The sequence below is a fragment of the Neophocaena asiaeorientalis genome, unplaced genomic scaffold (genome assembly GCF_003031525.2).
Source record: "Neophocaena asiaeorientalis asiaeorientalis breed wild unplaced genomic scaffold, Neophocaena_asiaeorientalis_V1.1 scaffold70, whole genome shotgun sequence".
Classification (NCBI taxonomy): Eukaryota; Metazoa; Chordata; class Mammalia; order Artiodactyla; family Phocoenidae; genus Neophocaena; species Neophocaena asiaeorientalis.
The window spans coordinates 2105468-2122588 of NW_020175410.1; the positions used below are offsets into that span (position 1 = coordinate 2105468).

The 17121-nt window shown below is 36.0% G+C and overlaps 1 protein-coding gene across 1 annotated transcript in view; it reads left to right on the plus strand.

Annotated features, from left to right (window-relative positions):
• Positions 1-15187, plus strand: part of AGMO (alkylglycerol monooxygenase) — a 385566-nt gene extending 370379 nt beyond the window's left edge. Inside the window, exon 15 of the mRNA XM_024767092.1 lies at positions 14462-15187. Coding sequence (XP_024622860.1) covers positions 14462-14536 — 75 coding nt within the window. The 3' untranslated portion in view covers positions 14537-15187. The remainder of the gene's footprint in view (positions 1-14461) is intronic.
• Positions 15188-17121: the final 1934 nt, after the last annotated feature.

A 17121-nucleotide genomic window follows, 5' to 3' on the forward strand; every position in this document is an offset into this window, starting at 1 on the left:
AAAAAAAAAAAAAAAAAGGGAAGAATATGAGGCTCCATGATAAGTATAAGAGGAAGATTATGAGTGTAAAAAGACTCTTCCTGTAAAATATATATTTCCTAAGATATTTTTCCCAAAAGAATGGTCAACATTGACCCAAGCATTCATTCTCACAAGTGATATTTGGACCTTTATTAATTTGACCTTATTATAACTCTCTTTCCATGTCTTCATAATGTTTTCTCTCCTGTAGTTCAAGAAAAATTTCTAAAATCTTATCACTAAGAACTTGGACAATTAGAAAAATATAAAGTTAGGCTTCAGTTTTGACAAGGCCATATTCTGGTCATACTTTGGATATAAATCGTGCCTTATCAACTTTGATTGTCTCTCTAATTTTTCTCTATGTGCTAAGTTGGGCATTTCTTTTTACCTATCCTTTTGACAAACTTCAACTAACAACAACAAAACTAACCTGGAAAAAACTGAGAAAAAGGAAGGCTGGATATTGAGAGTATGTGTATTAAAATATTTAGAAAATTTCCAGGAAATCAGTATAAATCGAAGATGTATCATTGCATATAAGGAAAGGCAAGAATGTGGTAAGTAATTAAAGGCAATTTAAAAATCCATGTTACTGGATGGTCGTACCCATAGAATAAGGGTTGGTAATACTCGAAATATTTAAAGTAATATATCTATAAAGACACTTTATTCATAACTTTGAATTTAGAGAGGAAAAATCCACAGATGTTTTTGAGAAATGTAGCATCTATTTTCACTTTATGCTAATTATAGTTTATTCGGTTTCCACTAGATGGGTTTGTATGCACTGTAGCTAATTCACGTCAACTGTCTTCAAGTATATTCTCTGAATTATAGGTAGGTTTTAGAGACCTCTAAGTGATCTCTAATCTTCTTACTAATATTATGGCTTTCAAATGTCATTGTGATATCTCAAAGGTGATCTGAGTGAACAATGGGATATTCTATAGGACTACTGCTGAAAAGGATAAACACTTTCTTGAGCAATTTAGACTTGAAGAAATGAATAACTTATTGTACATAATAGGAGGCAATCATCTCTGGGGAACTGAAGAAATGGTTGCAATAAAGATTCTGCATTTGTTATCTAGATTAACTTAGTGCTTTAGTGCTTCTTTGTCACTGAAATTATATGGGTTCTTTGCCCTCACTGAGTAGTAAAATAATGAAATACCTGATTTTTCTGGTTTCGGAGTTCAGCTGAATTATTTTAAAACTCTGTTCTAATGTTTCTTTTGTGTTTATTTTCTTTTTAAAAAACATTGTGGTATGCTTAGTGTATTCTCTCGTTTAAACATTAATTTCAGAAGATGTTTAATGGTTGAGGAAAACACATTCTTTTCAAATAAGCCACTGTTAGTACATGGGCATTCATGTGGACTTTCTTTTCATGTTTTTCCTTAGTTAAGAGCATATATTTTTTTTTAACTAATGTAAAATTATACTGTTTGATTTAAAGTCTAAATAGAAATGAATATTACTGAATCTTTATAAGACCACATATTAAACATAGCTGTGATTATATCTGCTCTTGAATAGGGTATAGAAATAAGCACAGAGAACACAGGACTTCCAAGTAATAGTAGTAGTTTCTGGAAATATTTCTCTTAAGCCCTTTGTTCATTTGTCTGCATATTACTCAGTATTTTGGTCATATATAGAACATACTGGAAGTAAAATCAATAATTCTCAATTTGTTATGAGTTGGAATTTGTCAAATTGTGTTCTTGCAAAACTCTAGGGGAAAAAATTTATTGTTAACTAATATATTCTAATGTTTTCATTTCAGAAGGACCTTCAATACATGTGGCTTCAATTTCTTCTCTAGTTCTGTTTGTGTTTATTTCTTCTCTTGCATTAATAGGAAATAGATATTTTGTAGCAATTCAGGTCTCATCTCTGCTTAAATTCTTATCTGTACAGCAGACAGTAGTTATGTTTAAAAAAACAAAATATAATGTTCAAAAGTATAGAGGACACCTACAAGATGGCAGAGGAGTAAGACATGGAGATCACCTTTCTCCCCACAGATACATCAGAAATACATCTACATGTGGAAAAACTCCTACAGAACACCTACTGAATGCTGGCAGGAGACCACAGACTTCCCAAAAAAGCCATGTGGCTGACAGGATCTTGGTGCTCTGGCCACGTGTCAGGCCGGTGCCTCTGGGGTACGAGAACTGAGTTCAGGATATTGGCTCACCAGAGACCTCCCAGCTCCGCGTAACATGAAACGGCAAAACTCTCCCAGAGATCTCCATTTCAACGCTAAGACCCAGCTCCACTCAACAACCAGCAAGCTCCAGTGCTGGACACCCTATGCCAAACAACTGGCAATACAGGAAAACAACTGCATCCATTAGCAGAGAGGCTGCCTAAAATCATACTAAGGTCACAGACACCCCAAAACACACTACAGAACATGGTCCTGCCCACCAGAAAGACAAGATCCAGCTTCATCCAGCAGAACACAGGCACTAGTCCCCTCCACCAGGAAGCCTACACAATCCACTGTTTGGAGCCACTTTTCACTTAGTGGCTAAGTGACTAACCTTAGCCACTGGGGGCAGACACCAAAAACAAAGGGAACTACAAACATGCAGCCTGCGAAAAGGAGACTCCAAACACAGTAAGTTAAGCAGAATGAGAAGACAGAGAAACGCACAGCAGATGAAGGACCAAGGTAAAAACCCACTAGACCAAACAAATGAAGAGGAAATAGGCAGTCTACCTGAAAAAGAATTCAGAGTAAAGATAATAAAGATGATCCAAAATCTTGGAAATAAAGTGGAGAAAATACAAGAAATGTTTAACAAGGACCTAGAAGAATTAAAGAGCAAACAAACAATGATGGACAACACAATAAATGAAATTAAAAATTCTCTAGAAGGAATCAATAGCAGAATAACTGAGGCAGAAGAAAGGAGAAGTGACCTGGAAGATAAAATAGTGGAAATAACTTCTGCAAAGAAGAATAAAGAAAAAAGAATGAAAAGAATTGAGGACAGTCTCAGAGACTTCTGGGACAACATTAAATGCAACATATTTGGATTATAGGGATCCCAGAAGAAGAGAAAAAGAAAGGAACTGAGAAAATATTTGAAGAGATTATAGTTGAAAACTTCCCTAATATGGGAAAGGAAAGAGTCAATCAAGTCCAGGAAGTACAGAGAGTCCCATACAGGATAAATTCAAGGAGAAACATGCCAAGGCACATCTTAATCAAACTATCAAAAATTAAATACAAAGACAAGACATTAAAAGCAGCAAGGGAAAAACAACAAATAACATACAATGACAATGAACACACACGACCCAAAACCTATGGGATACAGCAAAAGCAGTTCTAAGAGGGAAACAATACAATCCTACCTCAAGAAACAAGAAACATCTCAAATAAACAACCTAACTTTACACCAGTTGGAGAAAGAAGAACAAAGAAAACCCCAAAGTTAGTAAAACGAAAGAAATCATAAAGATCAGATCAGAAATAAATGAAAAAGAAATGAAGGAAACGATAGCAAAGATCAATAAAACTAAAAGCTGGTTCTTTGAGAAGATAAACAAAACTGATAAACCATTAGCCAGACTCATCAAGAAAAAAAGGGAGAAGATTCAAATCAATAGAATTAGAAATGAAAATAGAAGTAACAACTGACATTGCAGAAAATCAAAGGATCATGAGAGATTACCAGAAGCAACTATATGCCAATAAAATGGACAACCTGGAAGAAATGGACAAATTCTTAGAAAAGCACAACCTTCCAAGACTGAACAAGCAAGAAGGAGAAAATATAAACAGACCAATCACAAGCACTGAAATTGAGACTGTGGTTAAAAATCTTCCAACAAACAAAAAGCCCAGGACAAGATGGCTTCACAGGAGAATTCTATCAAACATTTAGAGAAGAGCTAACACCTATCCTTCTCAAACACTTCCAAAATATAGCAGAGGGAGGAACACTCCCAAACTCATTCTACGAGGCCACCATCACCCTGATACCAAAACGAGACAAAGATGTCACAAAGAAAGAAAACTACAGGCCAATATCACTGATGAACATAGATGCAAAAATGCTCAACAAAATACTAGCAAACAGAATCGAACAGCACATTAAGGGATCATACACCATGATCAAGTGGGATTTATCCCAGGAATACAAGGATTCTTCAATATATGCAAATCTATCAATGTGATAAGCCATATTAAGAAATTGAAAGAGAAAAACCATATGATCATCTCAATAGATGCTGACAAAGCTTTCGACAAAATTCAACACCCATTTATGATAAAAACCCTCCAGAAAGTAGGCATAGAGGGAACTTACCTCAACATAATTCAGGCCATATGTGACAAACCCACAGCCAACATCGTTCTCAATGGTGAAAAACTGAAACCATTTCCTCTAAGATCAGGAACAAGACAAGGTTGTCCACTGTCACCATGTTATTCAACATAGTTTTAGAAGTTTTAACCACAGCAATCAGAGAAGAAAAAGAAATAAAAGGAATCCAACAGAAAAGAAGTAAATCTGTCACTGTTTGCTGATGACATGATACTATATGTAGAGAACCCTAAAGATGCTACCAGAAAACTACTAGAGCTAATCAATGAATTTGGTAAAGTAGCAGGGTACAAAATTAATGCACAGAAATCTCTAACATTCCTATACACTAATGATGAAAAATGTGAAACAGAAATTAACAAAACACACCCATTTGCAGTTGCAAAAAAGAGTAAAATACGTAGGTATAAACCTACCTAAGGAGACAAAAGACCTGTATGCAGAAAACTATAAGACACTGATTAAAGAAATTAAAGATGATAAAAACAGATGGAGCGATGTACTACATTCTTGGATTGGAAGAATCAACATTGTGAAAATGACTATACTACCCAAAGCAATCTACAGATTCAATGCAATTCCTATCAAACTACCAATGGCATTTTTCACAGAACTAGCACAAAAAATTTCTCAATTTGAATGGAAACCCAACAGACGCCGAATAGCAAAAACAGTCTTGAGCAAGAAAAACAGAGCGGGAGGAATCAGGCTCCTGGACTTCAGACTATACTACAAAGCTACAGTAATCAAGACAGTATGGTACTGGCACAAAAACAGAAATATAGATCAATGGAACAGGATAGAAACCCCAGAGATAAACCCACGCACCTATGGTCAACTAATCTATGACAAAGGAGGCAAGGATATAGACTGGAGAAAAGATGGCTTCTTCAATAAGTGGTGCTGGGAAAACTGGACAGCTACATGTAAAAGAATGCAATCAGAACACTCCCTTACACCATACACAAAAATAAACTAAAAATGGATTTAAGACCTAAATGTAAGGTGAGACACTATAAAACTCTTAGAGGAAAACATAGGCAGAACACTCTATGACGTCAATCACAGCAAGATCCTTTTTGACCCACCTCCTAGAAAAATGGAAGTAAAACCAAAAGTAAACAAATGGGACCTAATGAAACTTAAAAGCTTTTGCACAGCCAAGGAAACCATAAACGGGATGAAAAGATAACCCTCAGAATGGGAGAAAATATTTGCAAATGAAGCAACTGACAAAGGATTAATCTCAAAAATTTACAAGCAGCTCATGCAGCTCACTATCGAAAAACAAACAACCCAATCCAAAAATGGGCAGAAGACCTAAATAGACATTTCTCCAAAGAAGGTATACAGATTGCCAACAAACACATGAAAGGATGCTCAACATCATTAATCATTAGAGAAATGCAAATCAAAACTACAATGAGGTATCACCTCAAACCAGTCAGAATGGCCATCATCAAAAAATCTACAAACGATAAATGCTGGAAAGCGTGTGGTGAAAAGGGAACCCTCTTGCACTGTTGCTGGGAATGTAAATTGATACAGCCACTATGGAGAATAGTATGGAGGTTCCTTAAAAAATTAACAATAGAACTACCATACGACCCAGCAATCCCACTACTGGGCATATACACTGAAAAAACCATTATTCAAAAAGAGTCATGCACCACAATATTCATTGCAACACTATTTACAACAGCCAGGACATGGAAGCAACCTAAGTGTCCATTGACAGAGGAATGGATAAAGAAGCTGTAGCACATATATAGAATGGAATATTACTCAGCCATAAAAAGAAATGAAATTGAGTTTTGTGTAGTGAGGTGGATGGACCTGAAGTCAGCGTGAAGTGAGTCAGAGGGAGAAAAGCAAATGCTGTATGCTAACACATATGTATGGATCTAAAAGAAAAAATGGTTCTGAAGAACCTATGGGCCGGACAGGAATAGAGACACAAACATAGAGAATGTACTTGAGGACACGGGGAGGGGTAAGGGTAAGCTGGAACGAAGTGAGAGAGTGGCATGGACTTATATACACTACCAAATGTAAAATAGATAGCTAGTGGGAAGCAGCCGCAGAGCACAGGGAGATCAGCTCGGTGCTTTGTGACCACCTAGAGGGGTGGTATAGGGAGTGTGGGAGGGAGATACAAGAAGGAGGAGATATGGGGATGTGTATATATATGTGTGGTTGATTCACTTTTTTATAAAGCAGAAGCTAGCACACCATTTTGAAGCAATTGTACTCCAATAGAGATGTTAAAAAATAAATAAAAAAGACATCTCCCCCTCAAAAAAAAAAACTGGATTATATTACACTAAGGCTGTGAGTAGTCAAGGAAATCATTTTTTCACCCTTAATATTCAAATGACATAACAGGAGCTATATGTACCTTATAACTATAACTATTTTATACTGACACCATTAATCCACATGAAACATTTTGACATTATAAAACTCTTTATCATATAAAATATTACTGTCACTTGATTGAATAGATTTGAATTTTTGTCCTCCTTCATCTTTTTTTTCACCAAAAATTTATTAGTCAAATACTTCTCTGATTAAAAAAAAAAAAAAGTTGTGAGAAGAAAAGAAAATAAAATGTTTGAAACAGGGTCCAGTTAGGAAAACAAAAAGCACTCTAGGTATTTCAAACAGTGGGATGTTAATACAAGGAACTGGTTTCAAAGGCATTGGAAGGGGCAGAAGAGCAAATGGAAGGAGGTGGGACTGGAGGACCAAAAGGGACGAATCAGTGAGACCCAGAGATCACAAGATGCGGGTGCCCTGCCGCTCAGCTCACAAGCCGGTGCTGGCTGTGGTGAGACACTACTGCAGTTGGTTCCAGATCCATTGAAGAGGCACTACCTTGAGCAGAGCTGGAACTGCTGAGAGCAGTGCTGCCTGTGCCCAGGCTGCTTCCATCCAGATCACCTCCCTTCCATTGTCACTACAGCTTCATCAGTAACTGCCCCCAAGGGCCAGAGCCAGAAGCAGAAAGCTGCCCTCTTCCACCTGCCTTCTGCTCTCCACCACCATTCTACTACCTTCTGTTTTCTGGTTGCTCTTTCTTGTCCTTCGGGCTCCATTTCATCCTTGTCATCAGGACCACTGTGTCCCTGCCTGTCCTCTTCTCACTAAACACACTGCTTCCAGGGTGACCTCATCACAAAACCATTTCTTTTTTTTTTTTTTTAATTTTTGTTGGGGTGTGATTGATTTACAATATTGTGTTAGTTTTAGGTGTACAGCAGGGTGAATCAGTTATACATATACCCACTCTTTTCTTTTCTTTTTTTTTTTTTTTAATTTTTGTTGGGGGGGGATTTATTTACAATTTTGTGTTAGTTTTAGGTGTACAGCAGGGTGAATCAGTTATACATATACCCACTCTTTTCTTTTCTTTTTTTTTTTTTTTGGATTTTTTTCCGTATAGGCCATTATGGAGTATTGAGTAGAGTTCCCTGTGTTACGGCAGGTTCTTATTAGTTGTCTATTTTATATATGGCATTGTGTATATGTCAATCCCAGTCTCCCAATTTATCCCTCCCCCCCCTTTATACCCTGGTAACCATAAGTTTGTTTTCTACATCCTTGACTCTACTTCTGTTTTGTAAATAAGTTCATTTGTACCGTTTTTTTTAGATTCCACATATAAGCAATATCATGTGATATTTGTCTTTCTGTGTCTGGCTTGCTTCACTCAGTATGACAGTCTCTAGGTCCTTCCATGTTGTTGTAAATGCACAGCGCCATTTCCAATAGCAAAATCATGATTCTGAAATGACTCAAGCATTCAACAGTACAGCATTGGATAAATATAGGTTATTCTTTAGATGGAATACTATGCACCATTTGGTGAAAACTGCACTGTACATCTGTTGACATTGAGAGACATTTATGGAATCGCTTAGTTAATAAACCATGTTATAATATTACATGTAAAAAATGTATATTTAACAAACAATTGGTTTTATTTTTCTCCAAATAATTTAGTAAAAACTTCTGTACATTTAACGTGTTTCCCTTAAAACAAATTGCTGCTGTTGTGGTTGTTACACTTACGTTAAATAGCCAGTTAACTGATATTTTATGAACCTTATCAATGTCAGAGAAAGAATTTTTAAATAAAAATATACTTTTCAGTTTATAGGTGGGGTATGCTTTATTAGTGATACAAAATAGGTACATTCATTCCAGGAGAATTTTAGGAAATCAACATGGAGGTCTAAATTTGGTTCAAAATGTACACAGTGGAGTACAAGCCTACCTTGGAGATACTGTGGATTTGGTTCCAGACCACCACAGTAAAGAAATATTACAAAAAAGTGAGTCACACAAATATTTTGGTTCCCCACTGCATATAAGTTATGTTTACACTATATCATAGTCTATTAAGTGTACAATAGCATTATGTCTAAAAAAATTTTACATACCTTAATTAAAAATACTTTATTGCTAAAAATGCTAACTATCATCTAAGCCTTCAGCAAGTTATGGTAGTACTATCAAAGATCACAGATCACTATAACAAATATAATAATAATAAAGTTTGAAATTTGTGAGAATTACCAAAATGTGACAGAGAGATAGGAAGTGAGCAAGTGTAGTTGGAGAAATGGCACCTATAAACTTGCTTCATGCAGGTTTGGTACAGACAATACTGTACTGACTTCAGACTATATAACAAAGCTGCAGTCATCAAAACAGTATGGTACTAGGCAGAACGAGACATACAGATCAGTGGAACAGAATAGAAAGCCCAGAAATCAACCCATGCACTTATGGTCAATTAATCTACAACAAAGGAAGCAAGACTATGCAGTGGAGAAAAGACAGTTTCTTCAACAAGTGGTGCTGCGAAGATCAGACAGCTACATGTAAAAGAATGAAATTAGAACAGTCTGTAACACCATATACAAAAATAAAATCAAAATGGATTAAAGACATAAATGTAAGACCAGATACTATAAAACTCCTAGAGGAAAACATAGGCAGAACAGTCTGTGACATAAATCACAAAAATATTTTTTTGGATCCATTTCCTAGAGTAGTGGAAACAATCAAAAAAAATAAACAAATGGGACCTAATTAAACTTAAAAGTTTTTGCACAGCAAATTGAGTCCATAAACAAAACGAAAATACAACCTATGGAGTGGGAGAAAATATTTGCAAACGATGTGACTGACAAGGGATTAATTTCCAAAATATACAAACAGCTCATATAGCTTAATATCAAAAAACAAACAACCCAATCAAAAAATGGGCAGAAGGCCTAAATAGACATTTCTCCAAAGAAGACATACAGATGGCCAACAGGCACATGAAAAGATGCTTAACATCGCTAATTATTAGAGAAATGCAATCAAAACTAGAATGAGGTATCACCTCACACCAGTGAGAATGGCCATCATTAAAAAGTCTACAAATAAGAAATGTTGGAGAGGATGTGGAGAAAAGGGAACCCTCCTGCACTGTTGGTGGGAATGTAAATTCGTGCAGCCACTATAGAGAACAGTATGGAGGTTCTTTAAAAAAACTGAAAATAGAGTTACCATATGATCCAGCAATCGCACTCTCAGGCAAATATCTGGAGTAAACTCTAATTTGAAAAGATACATGCACCCCAGTGTTCACAGAAGCACTATTTACAATAGCCAAGACATGGAAGCAACCTAAATGTCCACTGACAGGTTAATAAAGGAGATGTGATACATATATATACAATGCAATGTTACTCTGCCATGAAAAAGAGTGAAATAATACCATTTGCAGCAACATGGATGGACCTAAAGATTATCATATTAAGTGAAGTAAGCCAGACAAAGACAAATATCGTATGATATCGCTTATATGTGGAATCTAAAAAGATGACACAAATGAACTTATTTATGAAAGAGAAGTAGACTCACAGGTAGAAAACAAACTTACGGTTCCCAAAGGGGATAGCAGGGGAGGGGCGAGAGATAAATTAGGAGTTTGGGATTAACATATACACACTACTCTATGTAAAATAGATAACCAACAAGGACCAACTGTATAGCACAGGGAACTATACTCAATATCTTGTAATAATCTATAATGGAAAAGAATCTGAAAAAGCATAGATATGTATGTATATATGTATGTATAACTGAATCACTTTGCTGTACACTTGAAACTAACACAACATTGCAGGCTAACTATTTCAATTTTAAAACGTTAAAAAAAAGGATTAGATGCCTGATTTGCTCCATTTTTAATAAGGCCTCTAAAAACACAGACTTAATGGGGAGGAGCAGCAGAATGACACGTCACTTCCCGCTGACATTTTATTATGGATTAATGGCTCAGATTAGCCACCTGCCAATTGGTGAACTTTTGGGAAAGGAGCGGAGAAAATGTGGACAGCATCTGTACAGGCCAAAGTTCAGGCGTCAGAGTGGAGGGCCCTGGGAAGTCAAGGAAATAGCCTGAAGACAAGGGCCACTAATGATGTGTTACACAGGGAGGGCTTGACACCAAGAGTGAACTTCCTCTGTTTCATATTTTGAATCCAGCTGTTAAAATCACGGAACTTGCCCAGACCTAGAATAAAATAAGTGTTCATTGAGTTTGTACGTATCTGGAAGCATCATATCTACAGATTAGGGAAGAATATTGCAAAGAAAAAGTGCTGTGGTTGCCATGTAGTCTTACACTGGCCTAAGTAGTAATTCCCCTGCCTTCATTGTACAAATAGTTGATTGAGAAATATGTTAATGAGCAATTATCTCAAATGACACTTTTAATCTGATCAGCTATGGAGAACTAAAATGAACAGCCTAATACAAAAATCAAGAGAAAGATTGGACAAGGGAAAATTTTAAATGAAATGACTATAATAATCAAGTGATCACATTGAGTTCATGTTAAGTAGTTTTCCAGCTTAAAATTATATATGAAATGTATGTTTAGATCTATTATAAGTATATACACACATTCAAAAATATAAAAGCAAATCTGTGTTTTCGTTTTTAACTATTTTCTAATAAAACTGGGTGTCTATTTCAGGGTCATGCATATTTTGAGAAGGACATATTCATTGCGTTTAATTTCTATGATCTTGTGCCAATCTGGATTTCATTATATAAAAAAATCCACTTTATGCTTAAAATATTGATTGTGAAAAGGTCTTAGAAACCTAGTAGTTAGTGGCAAAAAAGTACAGTGATTACTAAAAAAGAGAAAATGAATTCACTATTGATGTTCATATTCACTGAACTAACTTCCCAGGATGTGTAGTTTGATTTTCTGGAGGACATTAAGTAAATGAAAACATCATACAAGCTCTGATATTTAGTAGTTTTGTGACTGCTTGGTAAACCACATAAATTATGAGTTCCCATTGCCTCACCAGTAAACTGGATACCAATTCTCCAAGTTTGCTGTGAGAATAAAACATTATAATCTAGTAAAGGCATCTAAGACAATGCCCAGCCTAAGCAAGGGTTTCACTGTGCATTAATCTTACATGTGGGGCTTCCCTGGTGGCGCAGTGGTTGAGAGTCCGCCTGCCAATGCAGGGGACGCGGGTTTGCGTCCCGGTCCGGGAAGATCCCACATGCGCGGAGCAGCTGGGCCCGTGAGCCATGGCCGCTGAGCCTGCGCGTCCGGAGCCTGTGCTCCGCAACGGGAGAGGCCGCAACAGTGAGAGGCCCTCGTATCGCAAAAAAAAAAAAAAAAAAAATCTTACATGTGAATCTGACCCCTTCACTTCATTAGCTTTTCTCCTCCATTTGGAGGGATAATACATAGGGGCCTGAAAAAATAGAAAACCAAAAACAGAGAAACAAAATAAAACTACAAACTGTGCAACATTGCACTTTTTGGTAAGAAGGTAAAAGCATTTTAGGTAATACGATAAGATCTTTGTGTTTTAATTAGGGATGGGTCCTTAAGGAAATAGAACTGAATTTATAGTTTCAAAAGTGGAAAGATTTAGTTGGGAAGTGGTGAATTAACAACAAAGGCAAGTACTGAATTATAATCTTTCTCACACTCTTGTTAGATCAGAGGTTCTTAATATTTCAGAGATCCTAGATGAAAGTATGGATAGTCTAGTGGGTGAAGAGTAGGGAAGAGGAGAATTATGACATACAAAATTTTACACACAGTTGTAGAGGTTTCATTCTCCCTAGACTTCAACCAATGAAATAATCCATGTGACCCTAGACACTAGATTGAAAACCAATAAAAATTTCTGCTGCCAAATATTTTTCAGATACCAGTGCCTTGCACGGCACAAAGTATCAATTAGTTGCTCAATTAATATTATGGATCCAAATTAAACTATTCACCCCGATATCATAAATTTATCATCTCTGTCCCACTTGAAAGCTGTCTTCTCAGCTATCCCTCTGCCAACATTAACCCATATGCATATACAAATGTAATTCACTGCACAATCTACTAACTTTCACAAATATCCCTTATCTTGATATTACTTTGCTTGGCGCCCTGTGAGAAATCCCATGAGGTCATTTTAGTTGAAGTACAGTCAAAAGAAACAAAATCAAAACCAACCTTTAAGTATATTGCATTTGATTTCTGAGGCAACTCCAGAATGTTAATATTATTCTTGACTCCTGCTTCAAAATGACTTTTGATTTTATTTTTGGTATTTCTTTTTTATATTGTGGATGTTATAGGCTGAAAGTAACACAAGGATTTGAATAAAACTATCAGATTAGCTAATGTAAAGGATAATGGTTCTCTAGAAAGAACAAGAAGGTTCCTATGAAACTGAACAACCTACCCATCTAATCTAAATATCCGGGTTTAAGAGGGTTTCGTTGTGGTTGTTATTTTCATATCCAGGCTTTAATAGCAAATTCATGGCAGTTGAGGGTATTTTCTGGGAATGAATGACTGGCCTCAGTTAATGGCCTTGGCTTCACTTTAGTCCATCACCCCAGAAAGTTCCCCACGCCTTCATCTTATTGCTTGACTACGTCTCTTTGTACATTTTAATGGATCTTTCAGTAATTGTGATCATTCTGGGGAGAGGCAAGTGGTCATATTTTAATCATTTGAAGAAGTTTGCACAGTAAAAAAAAGTATGGAGAAACGCTTTCACAGCTTTCCCCATATCCCCAGCTGTTTGGACATTTTTCATCATCACTCTAATAACACATAAAATGGAGATCATAAAAGAAATCCTATAGCTTAATTTTAGTGTATAGGTAAAGGGTAAGTGTTGATTTTGCAAAGCTCTGAGGTATAAGGACTATGACCAGTGCCTAGATTTTACCTCAAGAAGAGCAGAAGGTGTGTGTGTTTAGGTCATTATGGCATTTAGATGACACACAATGGAAATTTCTGCAACCGGTTAATTCTTCCTGAGGATGGCTGTATTATCATTCTTGCTAGGATCATAAAAAGTCAACACTTTAACTTGGTTAAATTTTGGTGATTTATTGGGAATGTGTGGTGTTACTCTAAAGCAAAGGGGTAAGCTCAATGAATTCTTACGACTGTTTATTATGATTTAGTATGTCTTCAATTTTAAAGAGAATTTTGCACTTACAGTTTTACACCTGGGAAGATCAAAAGACTAAGTAGTTAAGTCAGCAGTGTTCAGAATTTAATTCATGTTGGGTGAAGTTCATAATATGGTAGATCACATTGCCTCAGAGATAAATGATTCCTTAATACTGTTTTTATTTCTCCTTTTCCGAAGGCTTCTTAAGCTATATAAATAATGAGATTGTTTAGTACAATACAAACAACATGCAATGTATCCAAAAGCCAAAGACAGTTCTGTTTCATTCACTGCCTAATTTATATAGCCCCATCCCTAGAAATGACCCAGATTTGTGAGGATATTTTATTTTAAAAGCCACAGAAACAAAACTTTTTACTACTACTCTTCACATAACATGTTTTAAGCTGGGTTGGCTAAATTCTATCAGTGAACAACTGCTAGATTCAATTTGAATAATTTAATTGCTTAAAATATGTATATTCATTTTTCCCTAGAAAGATATTTCTAACTCAGTTGAACAGAAGTATTGAATCAATTTTAATTGTTCTTCCTCTCTGTATTTTATTTCTTCAGGTTTTTTTTTCCATCTGCATTGCTTTCTGGGGAGTAAGAAGCATGAAACAACTTGTCTCAGACCCTGGGAAATGACCAAACGTTTGTACATAACTCTCTTGTTTTAATCATTTGTCCACAACCATAATATATTACTACTGCCTATGGAAGTATAATTATCTTATATAATGATTATATGAACTATTTCTCTAATGTGAGGTAAATACATTTATCTACTCTTGCTTCCTTTCCGCATTTATTATTCTCTATTAAAATTAAAGTCAGCTGCAGTTACTTTATTGCTAGGGTTGAAAGAAGGTGATTTCAAATAGAATGATGTTACATCCACTGGTAACATCTAAGCCAATGAGTATGAGAATAAGGGATAACATCAAAACAGTAAAAGGAATTAAGGTTTTATTAGCATTGTTTAGACAACTTTTCATTTGCTGTCTGCTAAAATTGTGCTTGGATACATATTTGTTGTCATAAAAATGTATTACATGAGTTGTCTGCCTAAGGCTAGGTTTACCTTTGAAAGCCATATAACCTAAGGAGTAACATTACAGAAAATGACATCACTGAAATGAAAATCACCAGAATTCATCAGAATTCATTTATTCCATAGATTAATTTGTGATACATATGTCTAGTATGTTTGGTCAGTTTGTTTTGGCAAATTGAGGAGTGTGCAGTATTTCTGTGCTATTTTAAATTGTCACAATCATGTTAAAAGACTCTCTAAATAAAATTGCTCAAGCATTGTGTGTATATTATTCATTGGGATTGTAAAAATCTGCCAAGTATTTCATTAGGAGGGAACTAACAGAGATAAGCAGGAAATGGTTCAAAGCGGGAAGGTCTGAAAGCAGTTGGAATATTTTTTCTTTCCTTCTTCCAGTATTTCTTAGATTTAAAGTTACAATTTAAGTAACCAAAGTTTTATATAAGCACTAAAACAGTTAATACTGCCCTTCACTGAGCTTTGCCTATATTCATTGCTGGTTTAAAGAGGCTGATCAGTTGGTTGACTTTTTTTTTTTTTTGCGGTACTCGGGCCTCCCACAGCCGTGGCCTCTCCCGTTGCAGAGCACAGGCTCCGGACGCGCAGGCTCAGCGGCCATGGCTCCCGGGACAAGCCGCCCCGCGGCACGCGGAATCCTCCCGGACCGGGGCACGAGCCCGCGCCCCGTGCATCGGCAGGTGGACCCCCAACCACTGTGCCACCAGGGAAGCCCGGTTGACTTATTTTTAAGATGTGTTTTCTAACCTTTGAACAGAGAAAAGTTGTGGAACTAGTAAGAAGAATTAAACTGCAGGTGTCTGTCTGGACTCGATGCAAAACTGAAGCACATTTATTTTGAAAACTGGAAAAGCAGAGGAAGATTAAATTTTGCATGATGGAAAAAATTAACAAATTATATTTCAAGCGTCAGAAGTAGGGAATTGGCTTTGCTTCATTCATCTTTTTTTACTTCTTAATTTAACACAGAGCTAGAGCAAATACTGGAACCCATAACAGATATTAGTCCTATTCTTCTCCCTTACCAACAGTTCTTGCTGGGCTTTGCATACTTAGAATCGTATTAAAGCAGGGAAACCTCTGTTGGCTTGAAATTGCTAATTTTATAGCATAAAAACTCTGAATACCCATATTCTACATCCTAAAACCCTTCAATCTATAGGTTACAGCATTCAAGAACAGCAAAGAAAAGAGAGCTTCCACAAATCTGTAAGTAGATTTTTAATGTGTTTTGACGGTTTATTGGTTTCGCCATGAGTCGTGTATAAACATGTATATATGCTTGAATATATATGAATTTATAGGAGTGGTCTAGGAATGTGCTTAATAATGGAAATAAGGAATTCAAAAATGATAAAAGATACTTTTATGCTGAAGTTCAGTTTTCTTTTAGTCAACTCAATCCATTTTCTTTTCTCTTGGTTACTCTCACTATGATTATAAATTATTTTATTTTATTTTTTTAGAAATGCAGACATTTTCAAGCTAGGAATTTTCAGGCCTTTGAAAGTAGAAGTGATTCCCAGATAGGTAGTATTCCCAAGGCCTGTGTGTGTTAATCAGGGCACTTTTTTCTTCACCTTCAACCTTGTTAGTTTTCCAGTCAAGTTTTCTCTTGTCGAGCACTAATACATGACGACAGATCATATAACTATTATTAATGTTGTAAATTAATCTTGAGTCATGCCATGTAATTTATGCTTACTCTTGACTGGAAACACTTCTCTCTCTCTCTCATTCTCTCAAGAGAAAAGCACTAAAAATAGGGTTCATCAATTACTCAACACTTGTACTGGAGAGGTGTCAACTGACTTTGAAATGATTATGAATATTCTCAGGTTTGATAATCTACCATAAGGAAGGCTAGAGAGAGGGAAGACATATTTGTTTATTGAGTAATACTCGATTAGCATTTTCCTTTACTCTCTAAAACCCTGGGAATTAAGTGCTGTTGATACCATTTTACAGAAGAGAATTCTGAGGCTGAGAGAGTTTAAAAAACGTGCTCAGACCTATCATGCTTAATCGATTGTCAGAAGAAAATTTAAAACCTCTGAGTTCTGACATTGAAGGCCATGTTTCTCCTTTACATGATATCAGATACCCAAGGCAAAACTTTAGAATACAGGCTCAGGAGCTTAAGTTCAGAGAACTTCCT